The sequence below is a fragment of the Rattus norvegicus genome, chromosome 13, assembly GCF_036323735.1.
Source record: "Rattus norvegicus strain BN/NHsdMcwi chromosome 13, GRCr8, whole genome shotgun sequence".
In the NCBI taxonomy this organism is placed as follows: Eukaryota; Metazoa; Chordata; class Mammalia; order Rodentia; family Muridae; genus Rattus; species Rattus norvegicus.
The window spans coordinates 99,301,871-99,314,535 of record NC_086031.1 but is presented as its reverse complement, the minus strand read 5'-3'; the positions used below and the strand labels follow the sequence as shown (position 1 = coordinate 99,314,535).

Here is a 12,665-nt window from a genome sequence, read left to right as displayed (position 1 = left end):
GTCAGGAGAAAGACCCTCAGGTCAGTAAGACAGCTGGGGCAGACAAAGGTGCCTGCCACCAAGCCTTAGGACCTGAGTCCACTCTCCAGAGCTGACACCTAACAGGAGAAAACAGACTTCACATAGGTACTGTGGCATGAAAATCACAACACACACACACACATACACACACACACACACACACACACACACACACACACACACACACCTTTCAGCTACCTGGCTCTAGCTACCCAGTGGTCTACTCTGAAGACAACCAGTGAGATACATTAATGTCTGTTACAATGACATACATTAATGTCTGTTACAGTGAGATACATTAATGTCTGTTACTTCCTTTGATACTCTGCACATACAAGCAGACATATTCACGGTCCTTCTTTCCCTTTCTCCTTGAGAGAAGGCACATAGAATAGATGTGTACTTTCTTCACACCACAATCAGTTTCTTTATTCTTTTTGATGGCTTCATAGTCTTCTGTCAAAAGAACACTTAAAATAGGGGATAGGGAAAATGTCTGGATTACCTCTAAGGCCTGCAGCCTTTGGTACAGTTACATACGCTTCCCTTCACGTTAGGAATAAGAACAGACTTGGAGCCTGGCTAAGAAGGCTGCACATTCTTGAAAACAGAAGACATTACTGGCAAAATTCATATTTTAGACAAGCTCCTTTTAAATGAAGTTCTGTATCTACCTTACTCTCTTAAAAACATATAACTAGAAAGTTATCTCCACAGAGAAAAGTCAGCTGCGACTCCAATTCTCCTGGGATCCACAGTTTCTACAGGACCATGGTCCTTTACTCCACGCAGTATCTGAAGCTCCTCAAAGCGGCCTCTGTGAGCTGAGGCTATCACACTCTATAGACTCCCGACTGGTGACGGAGACCTATGGTACTGAGTCTAAGTCCTGGGTGCCTTCCTGAAAGTGAAACCCCACCTTCAGGTGGTAACCTGGAGAGGGAGCAAACCACAGAGAAATATTAAATACTTGATTAAAAAACAGTGATAGGTCAGGGATTATAGACACACATCACCACACCCAACAAAGCCAGTGGATTCTCCTGAGTTTTTTGTTTTTTTTTTTTACCACACCTTTAAAACAGTTTCCCCTTTCTCCTCTGCGGTGGTTTTAATATACTGCCTGCACTGATTCGCGGGAGTGGCATTACGGGACGTGTAGACTTGCTGTAGCAGGTGCTACTTTGTTGGAGGAAGTGTGTCACAGCAGGTGAGCTATGAGGTTTCAGAAGACAAAGCCAGACCCATCATCACACTCTTGTCCTGCTACCTGTGGATCGAGACACAGAACTCTGAACGACCTCTTCAGCACCGTGTCTGCCTGCAGCTGCCATGGTTCCCACCATGATGGTAATAGACTGAACCTCTCAACTGTAAGCCAGCCGGTTAAATGCTTTCTTTTATAAGAGCTGTCATGGTCATGGTGTATTCCTAGCAATGAAACTCTGTGACAGCCTCTATGTGCAATCCCAGCTCCTTTGGTAAACTGTACCCCGCTCTCACTTTTCCCCTAATGGAAATGTGACCAGTTGAGGGAAAGGAACAGGGGTTCTTAAGAATCCAGCTCAAGGCACAGGCAGCAGCAGTAGGAATAGAAGCCATTCATGAACAACAGAGATGTGTCTGCAGGAGTTCCTGTATCAGAACTTTCAAAGATGCTACAAGTCAAAGCAGACATAATTTGACAAAAAAAACAAACAAAAAACAGGATAGGAGTAATAAGAAAGCCATACCCCAGGCTGGACCATAATGAACCAGTACTAGCTTTACCACAAAGCTGTACTTTCAGTTTATCAACAGGCAACGAGCTGTACAGAACAACAACCCAAGCCCAAGGCTTTGGTTCACATTGCAGGATGCAGGCTCAGTGTTCACTTTGTATCTTGAGGACCTTTGCCTACCAATTAAGTTTCTGAAAAAAGCTATCCACAGTAAGAGAACACAGACACTAATATTGCCCCCTTGAAACTAGTAATCCTAAAATAACACCACCAACTGAAAAGGTGGTTAATTTCCCAAGTGAGGTAGGAAATTAAAAATAAAGAAAACAAAGTACCCCACAGTTAAACAAAGTTTCCCACAAAACCAGACACAAAGGTTAGCAGTGCATCTGCCACTATAAAGGTGGGCCCACTGGGAGAGCAGAGAAAGCTGTTTCAGTGTGGCCTATACGCCCAGGCTTTTCCCTTAAGACCACAGGAAATGTCTTCACCTGAACAAATCAGGGAGCTGCCACAGATCCCCTGGAGAAGGCACCGGCTCTAACCCAGGCTGCTTCATACACTTAACATTCTCCTTTCTTTGTTTTTCAGGCTGCAAAATTGTCAGATGACTTGTTCTTCCAAGGTGTGTCTGACCGTGATCCTACAGCACTGTGACCAAGCAGCCTTCAAGTGCACACAGCTGCCCCACGCTGATGAGTCACCGCTTGCCGGTGTCTGCTGATGGCACCACTGCTGTATGAAACAGCCAGCAGCAGCCAGCAGCAGCTTCGCAGTGCGCACGTTTTGCTGGGCTAGCTTTCAAAGCTGTTTATACATTCTAGGGGTGCCAGTAACATCCAGTGTTCTCAGGGCCTGGGGGCACACTCACAGCCATTCTAAGATGGCCACCTAGACTCAGAGATACTCACTTTTATCTTCTGAAAGCAAGAGAGGTCACACAAAGCAAGATCTCCACACTGTGTCTCCTGGTAGTCTGCTTCTAATTTATGTTATGCCTAATGCTTTTCAAATTTCCGTTGCCTTCCTTCCTTGGGGGAGGTACAATGGGACTTAACTCCAAACTAAACTCTACAGAGCAGCTCAGAATACTACACAGAAAGGGCAGAGATGGTGAAGCTATGCAGCCCCCAGTCAACCTGCAGCTGCCTCACAGTGGAAAGATCAGTCTCACAGATCTTACAGTCTTCTCACAATCAAAATGGGGCAAAGCACCAACTCTCTAATTTGGTTATACGTTTTTTAAAAAGCCCTCTTACAAGTAAAATTAGTAACAAAACTTACATTCTGACTCTCAATTTTTAAAATTCGAGGAAGTCAGTGATTTTACAGTTTATTTTACAATCAATTAATTTAAGATTGTCTGTTATTACTTTCCCTGTTTTATTTTTTGGTAGTAAGGACTGAGCCCAGGACCTTGGACCCAACAGGAAAATGCATCCCAATTCTAGTGTTATTTATGTCTAAACTACTTATAGAACACGTGTCCACTCACCTGTCCATTCGATCTTTGGTCTAAACAGAAAAGGCCAACATGGGCCAAACCCTGGTGTTGGTAATGATAATGGTGATTAGTGTCAGAGAGGGCAACCCTTCCACTTGTGTGTAACACTCGAGTTCTCTGTAATTAGCACAGAATAACAACGGGGTTGCAAGCCTAACGAGCATGCGCCACTGTGTGCTGAGCACATATTTAACAGTAGAGAGTAAACCTCTTTGCCCCACCAGGTTCCATGTGATCAATAAAGTACCAAATAATATCTACCCAGAGACTGCCATGTAGTTCTCAGACTAAGACAAGCAATCAATAGTAACAATGAGTATCCGGTTTAAGTAGAATAGATCTTAGCACTAAATCAAATGCTAAGGGCTTTAAAGTTGCTATCAGATTTTAGAAAAAAATAGCATGTACTCACCAAAATATTTATAAATGGAAAACATAAAGAGATGTCCAATGCCAACCACAAGTGAAATAAAAGATTAAAACATTAATGAGCATTTACACTATCCTAAGATTAAAGTTTGCTAACATACTACAGGTCCAACAATTTAGAATATACACAGAGGACAGAACTCCATTTTAAAAAAATCAACAGGGGTTGGGGACTTAGCTCAGTGGTAGAACGCTTGCCTAGGAAGCACAAGGCCCTGGGTTCGGTCCCCAGCTCCGAAAAAAAAAGAACCAAAAAAAAAAAAAAAATCAACAACACACACGCATTCATGTCTTAGTTTTCTGTCTCTCAGTCTTTGGTTTTTTAAATGAATACAAAGTAGACACAAGCACACAACTGATGGGAAGTAGCAGGGGGCTGAGAGGCAGTGTAGTGGCCGATGTGCTTGCTGTGCAAGCATGAAGATCAGAGTTCGGATCCTCAGACTGTGTGTAAACGTTGGCAGTATGGAAGCCTGCCTTTAATCACAGCGCTCTGAGGTGGAGGCAGGACCCCTGGAGTAAGCTGACCAGCCAGGCCTGCCGATGAGCCGTAACAGTGAGCGCTGGGTTAAAAAACACAGTGGAGAGCAACTGAGGAAGACACCTGATGCCAACCCAGGCCTTCAAGAGCACTCATGTGCATACACATATATGTGCACACACACATATGCCCAAACATGGAATATATATTACACACTCAGGCATACCACATGTATACATATACATTCAAGAGTGTGAATTAACCATGTGAATTTTACCTTTACTCTCTCTGGTAAAAACCCAATTTAAAACTGCTTGTCTTGGGGGTTGGGAGGGACTAGAATCAAATCTGTGGCCTTGTGCTTCATTCACTGAAGCTGAAACCCTTTTTCTCTGTCCCTTTTTGTAGTGCTGAGAATGGACCTTGGAAAACTGAGTGCTAAACTGACAGGACAGGAAGCTAAAATGCAGCCTTTGTTGCCCTGTGGAGCACCACCAGGGTCCTCTGAAAGGGAAGGCAAGAGTGAGGCGGCTCGCTTGGAAGTTACATTTATCCAGTCCGGTCCTCACTCTTCCCCTCCCCTCCCACCTACACAAGTGGCAGAAGAGGCCTCACCAGAGTCCCTGAGGAATGCGGAAGAGAACCAAAGCTATCACAGGCGAGGAAGGAAAAGCTGCAGGTGATAAGCAGAGACTAAGTCTCTTCAGCACGCCGGCCTCCACAGTGCCATCCACACTGGACCCGACTGCTTGTTACTCTGAGGACAAGAATCCAAAACAGCCCAAAGCCACCTGTGTTGGCCAGCACTCAATGTAACTGCATTCTTCACACTAGACAACTGCTTCACCAGAGTCTACTGAAACCAGGTCAATGTCCGACAGATCAGATCAGTGCTTTCAAGCCACCACTCCAAAAGGCCAGGAAATAATGGAGAACAGTAAGGCAGAGACTGGAGAGCAACAAATAATGGAGAACAGTAAGGCAGAGACTGGAGAGCAACAGTAAGAGCTCCGCACCAAGCCATGCTTCTGAACCTCAGCACCTCTGACTGCCTGAGGGACTATGCTTTGCTGTGGGCAACTGTCCTCTGCTAGAACTGCCTGGCAAGATCTTCAGCCTCTGCCCGCTAGACATACCGCTGCCCCAAATGGAAAGCTAAGACTGTCCACACCCCTGTCAGAAGGGACAAAAGCACTCCCCACTGAGAATGACTAGACTACACCTCGCTCACATCCGTGCTGAAAGAAAGGACATTGAAGACATAAGTCAACCTCCCAGTCAAAAATCCAAGCTCCTAGTGAGAACCAGCCTTGGGAAAGAGACCCTCTGTGGTCAGCTCTCAGGAGGGTCTGAAGCAGATGCTTAGCATGGCTTAAAAGCCCCCTTCTGCCTTTAAACTAAGTCGGCTGTGTCTCCTGGGCAGTGGATGATACCAAAGTGTACAGGAAGGAGTGCTATGAAGCTAGAGATTTTCCAGAATTATCTCAAATGAATGATACTGTAAGAACATGGAATCACCATGAATTATATTCCAATTTCTGGCTTATAAACATGGCCCCTTTAAATCAGCATGCTCTGATGCCCTGTTAGTCTGGTAAATCAAGATTGCCCTTGACCATGTTCTGTTCCTCTCTGTAAAACAGATGAAGCCCACTTCAAAGTTCTTTGAATAGAAATTTCCCAAGCTGACCACTGAAGCGGAGGCCTGGACCAGGACTGCCCTGGGTCCACTTCCTGTCCTGTCTACCATCTGGTTACAACAGAGCCAGCCAATTTTATCCTTCCTACCACTCACTCAGTGCACCAGTGAAAAGATGCCTTACCAATAAGTTAGGGTAAGAAAAACTAGACAGCCTCTAGAAACAAGCCCAGGAAATAAAACTAGGTTTCCACTGTGTCCCAGAGCCATCGGAAGCATAGGAGGGAAGGAACCTCACTAACAGCAGCAGAAATGGACGAAGCCTCGTGGAGAGCCTAGTCTGTCCCTCTCTACAGGCCGCTCACCCACAGTGGAGCTGGTTCTGCCAGGCTCAGGGGCACATCTCTCATGCACTCAGAGGAGGCGAGGGGTGGGTTAAGCTCATGTGAAAGTGTACCCCAACTCAGGTTATGGCTGCTCGGTCACTGGAGATTTCTGTCCACACTGACAAACGGACTCTCGAAGGTGGATGGGGACCACAGCCCCAGATCTCCCGAACTATAAACAGGTTTCTCAGCATGACTAAGATGATTCTCCCAGGAGGAAGCAGACCCCTCTGTAGTGAAGGAACCTCTTGCCATCATTTTTTATCTGCCTCATCCTTCAAAGTGGGTGCAATGTCTTCTTTGAAGAGAGAAAAGTCACTGAAACCAGAGGTTCCTGGGACACAGTTGTGTCCAGAGTTGCCCCACAGAGGTGACAGTGCCAATCTCTTTGATATTCTACTCTATTCTATATGAGCTAGAGGGACAGCAGGGGTTCTCACAGAGTGCCAGAAGTACAGGGATCAGACCAGGACACAAGCACCTCCCTGCTGATAGTCCCACACTCTCTCTGTAGTTTTCCTCCTCACCGGCCTTGCCATATGCCGTACTCTCCATTTCCATTGTGTTCTTACTATCACCATCTTTCAAGGCATTTCACTTGTTTTTTCTCCTGGCTGCTGTCAATTCCTCATGGGTGACTTCCACTGAGTCCCGAGCATTCTCTAAGCCCGTGTTACAGCTGACAGCTCAAAAGAGCAAACAGGCTTCATTCTTAAAAAGGCTTGTCCAGACTTCTGGTACTAGGTCTCTCAATTACAAATGCCTTTCCTTCTTTCAAGTCATCAAAATGGCAGACGACTTGCAAAGCAATGCACGCATAGAAATACAAAGCCCCAGGTGCATACTGTTTCCTGCTGAGCTCAGGAGACAGGCTGCCTCTGGGGCACAGCACTCAGTTATGGTGGCTGCTGCCACACTAACTCTTTGCAAGCTCTCTGTGGATTCTCTTCATGCCACTGCCTCACCACGGACTAGCTCTCCGATGGCCGACCAACGAGAGCAAAAGCTCACCTTCCTCCAGCACTCGGCCTCTGCCCAGTGGCAGCCAACTGAGGACAGCCTCAGTGCATACAGAGGCAGCGCCTCGACACCACTGAAGAGGAAGTGGACAGCAAGACATTCTGTTCCCACTGTTATCATCAGCATTAATGTGGACAAAATCCAGTTATGTTCTGGGGAAGTCTAGGTCTGCTCCTGGCAGGAGCCTTCAAGGCCTCCTCTCCACTCTGCCCTCCTGTGGGTGACAATACCTGTTCCTTGGCCAGGGCTCTGACTTCTGACTTTCAAGTATCTGGCAAGTCTTTCTTTTTGCTACTTGCTGTGTCTCTGGATATGAGCCATTAGAGTTGCTCACAATCACAGAAAGTAGTTGAAGTAACAGTCTTACCTCTACTGAGTGACACGGCTGGTATAGACGTGAGAGAAATAAAGAAAAGGAGGAAGACTCCAGACCACAAACAATGGAGGTAAAAGCCGTGACGGGTCTGAACTGGGAGTGAGTAGGAGCCAGTGAGTCTCACAGGTAATCCTTACACAGCAAGTCAGCCAGCTGTGACTGGACGACAGGAACAGAAGAGACTGGCAAATGACCAGTAATGCATTATGGGGGTTCTCTTAGGGTAATTAAATATTATTGACTTCGATGGCAATGGTAGTTAGAGAATGCTGTATGCTGTACACAGGTGAATACTGTAAGAGTGAATTACATTGTATGCAAGTCAATATAGTATACATTTAATGTGACAATACAAATCAGAGTGACCGAAATGATACTTGTTTAACACACAGAATGGAGTAAGAGTTAGAAGACACTGTGATGGCCAATCTTGGTTATCACTGACTAGAACCGGGAAGAACCTCATGGCTGAGCACTGAGCAGGAGATTGGCTTCCATTTCATTATCTGAAGTGGAAAGGCCCATCTTAAACCGTGAGCAGCACTTTCCAATGGCGGCCCACACAGAGGTCCTAGAAAAGAGCTTTATCTTCGCTGTTTGTCTCTGCTCCTGCTGGCAAGTTCCCCCACTCCGTTGCTGAAAGCCTTCTCGGATACCAGAAGCCTGCTTCTCTGGGCTTTCAAGACTGACCTGACACACTGGCTCTCCGGCAGCTCTCCAGGCCTTCGGCACCACTAGAGCAGCTGAGACAGCCAGGGGCTGAGGAGCTACAGGCTCTTCGTTCCCAGGAGTCTGTTGGACACCCAGGCCATGTCATGTAGCAGCCTGATAAGTCCCCTCTAATAATAGTCATTCTTTTGATTTTGATCTCTTCCCCTAGGGAGCATTGACTAATACAGGAACTAAAAAGTGACGAGGAATATACAATAAATAGCCAAATGGTACCAACTATCTATTAAAAACACAAACTAGCTTCAGAACCATAAGTCAGCTAAAACAGAAAGGCTTGGAAAGAGATGCCACAGAGGAACAGCACCTGTATGAGGACAGACAGGACAGACACTACTACACATCAGCAGGGACACTGCACATTCTGAGCAGGAGCTACGGAGAAGTCACAAGATGCAACTCTGACGAAGCTGGAAGGAAGAACACATGGAAATTTCCACTTTCTTCCCTCACCGACAGAAAGATCGGAAATCAGGAAGAACACAGAAGACATGAACGGATCAGCCTAACTAAAATGTGAGACCCTTCCCCATCAACAGCAGAACTCTTCCCAGAGATGAACATCGTTTAGAACAGACCGTATATCACACTATAAAGTGGGCTCTACAGATTTAAACAGTTTGGGAGTTTTTGCTTATCTGCAGGTCTCCTCTGTGATCTGAGTCATCTGAAGCTAGTCATGGTCTAAAATAACTGGAAAATGCCAGGAATGAGCCATCGTCCGTTCTAAATTATGTACTCTTCTGACTTATGCAGTGAGGCCTCACTCTGTCCCACTCCACCTGCCTGGGGTCCTGAGGCTGTGAACTCTGCCTCTGTCCAGCACACTGCTACTCACCCGTCCATCTCTCGGTAGTCACTTTGCTTATCAAAGCAACAGTCTGGACATCATAGAGCAGAGAGCTTTTATTCTACTTAATACTGACCCCCAATGCAAAGGGGATGATGCTGGCGATTTCATTACAGCATTGTTAAAATGCTTCCACTTCATTATTGCTTATGGTTGTTAATATCTTACTGTATCTAACTTATAAATTAAAATTTTCCAAAGGTATTTACATGTACATATTGGATGAGTAGTACATGTTGGATTTGTGGTTCCCCTAAAGGCTTCAGGGTCTCAGGGAGAGTACCCCTCATCCTTAAGGAGACTAATGCATCTACAAATTAAGGAACATTCTTCTAGCTAACAGATTTAAAAAAAAATCAAAAAGAAAAGAAATCAGAGAATATTTTGAACTAAATGAAATTGAAAACACACATCAAAACCTGTGAGTGCACAGAAGAATATAGGGATTTACATTACAAGAGAAAATAGATTTAAAATAAGTAATCTATGATGTCATCTTAAGAAGCTGGAAAACAAAGATAAAATTAAAGACAATAAAACAAGAAAAAATAATGAAGTTATTGGAACTCAAGTTTTGAAACTAACTGCTATGCTAGAACAAAAAGCTAAAAAAAAAAAAAGTAGAACAACCAAGGGAAAAGGAGAACAAAATAAAAATACCGCGCACATGGTATGAAACGAGAAATTACGCAAATCACAGAATGGAAGAGAAGGTCTCTCCACACACAAGTCAATGACTTCAGAAACAAGTTATTTCTGGATGTCACATGGCCAAGAAATGATGTGGCAGAGTTGTAAGTGGCTTTTAAGTAAAGCTATTTCCCCAGAAGAGCAAGCAAAGGTCCAAGTATTTTCTTCCCTCTGGTTAAAACAATGATGCCACATTGCCTGTGACAGAAACAAGTCAGCCAGCCAGCCAGCCAGACAGCCAGCCAGCCAGACAGACAGACAGATATGAAGGGCCTGATGACACACAGAGCTCAACCACTTGACCAAACACAGAACTTTTCCGTTGCCTAAAGCAGTTCAAGCTATCTTCTGTGACTCACAGGTGAGGCCATGCTAAGATGCACAGGGACTCCGTCTACTTTGGTCACTGCTCTATTCTCAGCACCTAAAAGGGCCCGCAATGTGACAGGCACAACAGACGCTCTGAGAGAGCAGGCAGAAGCATCTAGAATAGCTGAGGGACAAACAATCCCAAGCAAGTGACTTTCTCTATCGCCCGGTGCTATGGACCCACTGAGTCCCCAGTGCCACGTTAGACACCTAACCCCAAACATAAAATGAGGAGCTGAGAACTAATGAGAAGTGATGTCACAGAGTGAGCAAATGAATGCTGCGCTTGGGATGGGACTGTTATAACAGGAGGGGTACCGCTATGAGGGCAGGCAAGTTTGGATTTCTTTTATGTGCACATCCGCGCACGTGCGCGCGCACACATTCTCTCTTTTCCTCCCTTTTTCTTTGTCCCTCATCCATCTTCTGTCATGTTACGATGTAGCAAGAAGGGCACTGTCAGATGCTAAGCCCTTGGATTTGATGTGGCCCTCCAGGACCACAGCCAATGACACATCCATCATGAATTACAAGGTTTAAAGTCTTGCTGTGTTGTGGCTTAGGCTACCGGGCCGACTGCTTGTCAAGTCATTAAGATCTTTAAAGCATGTTAATCTAGTTAGTTACTACTAATTAAACATAAAAACGGTTGTGACAGCTTTTCTTTAAATGTCAGCCTGATATGGAAATATGCCACTATCATTCCAAAAGGAAAGTGTCACTCTCAAAACCCATGCAGAGCATCAGCAAGATGGCCCCGTGGTTAAAAGCCTTACTACGCAAGCCTGACAACCTGAGCTCAAAGCCTGGGACCCACTGAAGGTGGGAGGAGAGAACTGACCCCTCTGACCTCACACACACACCATCCACACACAAAAATAAAAGCAAAGCATGCTTTATAAAGACTCACAGGTTCTTGGGGCTCTGTTTCTTCCCATGCTCCCCAACTATCATCTTCCCAGTTTGATGTTTTACCTAGAAAGAGAGAACATAAAATTAAAAAGCTTAACATATTTTTAATTTTTTTCTCTAAATATAACAGAAAAAAATTTTTGGTTTTTTGGTTTTTGTTGTTTCTGAGACAGGGTCTCACTGCGGAACTCTGGCTGTTCTGACACTTGTTACATAGAGCACGCTGGCGTTGAACTCAGGGATCCGCTTGCCTCTCCTCCTAAGCGCTGGATTCACAGATGCTTGCCACATCGAGCAGAAGCAATCTCTGTATGATGGCCATGCTAAGGGAGAATGTGACTGCGTAAACTGTTACCTCAGGATTTGTCATAGACAGTATGAACCAGGAAGTACAGAACCTACTTGATTTACAAATCTGTGTCTAGCAAAACTGTGTACAAGCTACTAAAATCTTTAAATACTGGACATGGAGTAGATCCATGTTTAATCAAATGTGAAGCTGAGTTTAAAAATTAATCTGGGTATGGTAACACATGCATATAATTATAGTTCTTGGGCAACAGAGGAAGGAGGATCAGAAGCTCAGAAATTCAAGGCTGGCCTTGACTACATAGCCAAATTTGAGGACAGTCAGCAACAAATGCATAAAATTTCAGAGATAGTTTCAAAGTGAATTGTTCTTTCTTCTTTTTTGTTTAAGTTTTAGGTTTTTTGATTTGTTTTGTTTTGTTTTTAAAACAGGTTTTTCCTCTATAGCCCTGGCTGTCCTGGAACTCATTCTGCAGACCAGGCTGGCCTCAAACTCAGGGATCAAACTCTCTCTACCTCCCAGAGTGCTGGAAAGGCATGCACCATCATTGCCCAGCTGAATTGTTGTGTCTTGATAGGTCAAGGTATCTTGTGGCGACAACCTGAATTCTAAAACAAGACAAGCTCCCGATTCCACCCTTTTCTGATAATCTTATTTCTTACACTTGGGATAGTCTCCTTAGATTAAAACATGCTCACTAAAATATGCAACAAGAAATTAAAAACCTCGGGGTTTGGAAAGCACCATCCCTTGGATCACTCATGTTGATTTTATATAATTTGCTCAGAATTTACTCAAAGCAATAAAATTATCATTCTCAAGCAATCAGAGACAAGGATGAGATACTCTATCATCCCAAATTAAGTTAAAAACCAATTGAAGTTCCAGAAAACTCAGGCCTGAGACTCACACTGCAGATGTTTTGCTTGAATTTTATCAATTTTTTATTTATGAACGCATTACGAAGTACCTAGTGCTTGTTCAAATCCCACATGCAGCATTTCCTACCTCAGAGGAAGCAAATTACCTCATCTGTAAGCTTTAGTTTCCCTGAATAGTACCTCTGAGAACTGCAGGGCTGCAGGAGGACTTAGCAGAGTACTGAGGGGCTCTGTTCTGATGCTAAGTTCTCACTGCTAGTTCTCATCATGATGTAGCCATCAAACACAACTAGGAAGTAAAAATAGAATATATGTAAGCAATCAGCTTTCAAACCCTGGGACAAAGT

At 44.5% G+C, this 12,665-nt stretch overlaps 1 protein-coding gene across 2 annotated transcripts in view; it reads right to left on the bottom strand.

The window, feature by feature from the left end:
• Nucleotides 1–12,665, bottom strand: part of Rab3gap2 (RAB3 GTPase activating non-catalytic protein subunit 2) — a 73,834-nt gene that overhangs the window by 48,282 nt on the left and 12,887 nt on the right. For both annotated transcript variants that reach the window (XM_039090580.2, NM_001040154.3), the window contains exon 2: nt 11,126–11,190. In XM_039090580.2, coding sequence (XP_038946508.1) covers nt 11,126–11,190 — 65 coding nt within the window. The remainder of the gene's footprint in view (nt 1–11,125; nt 11,191–12,665) is intronic.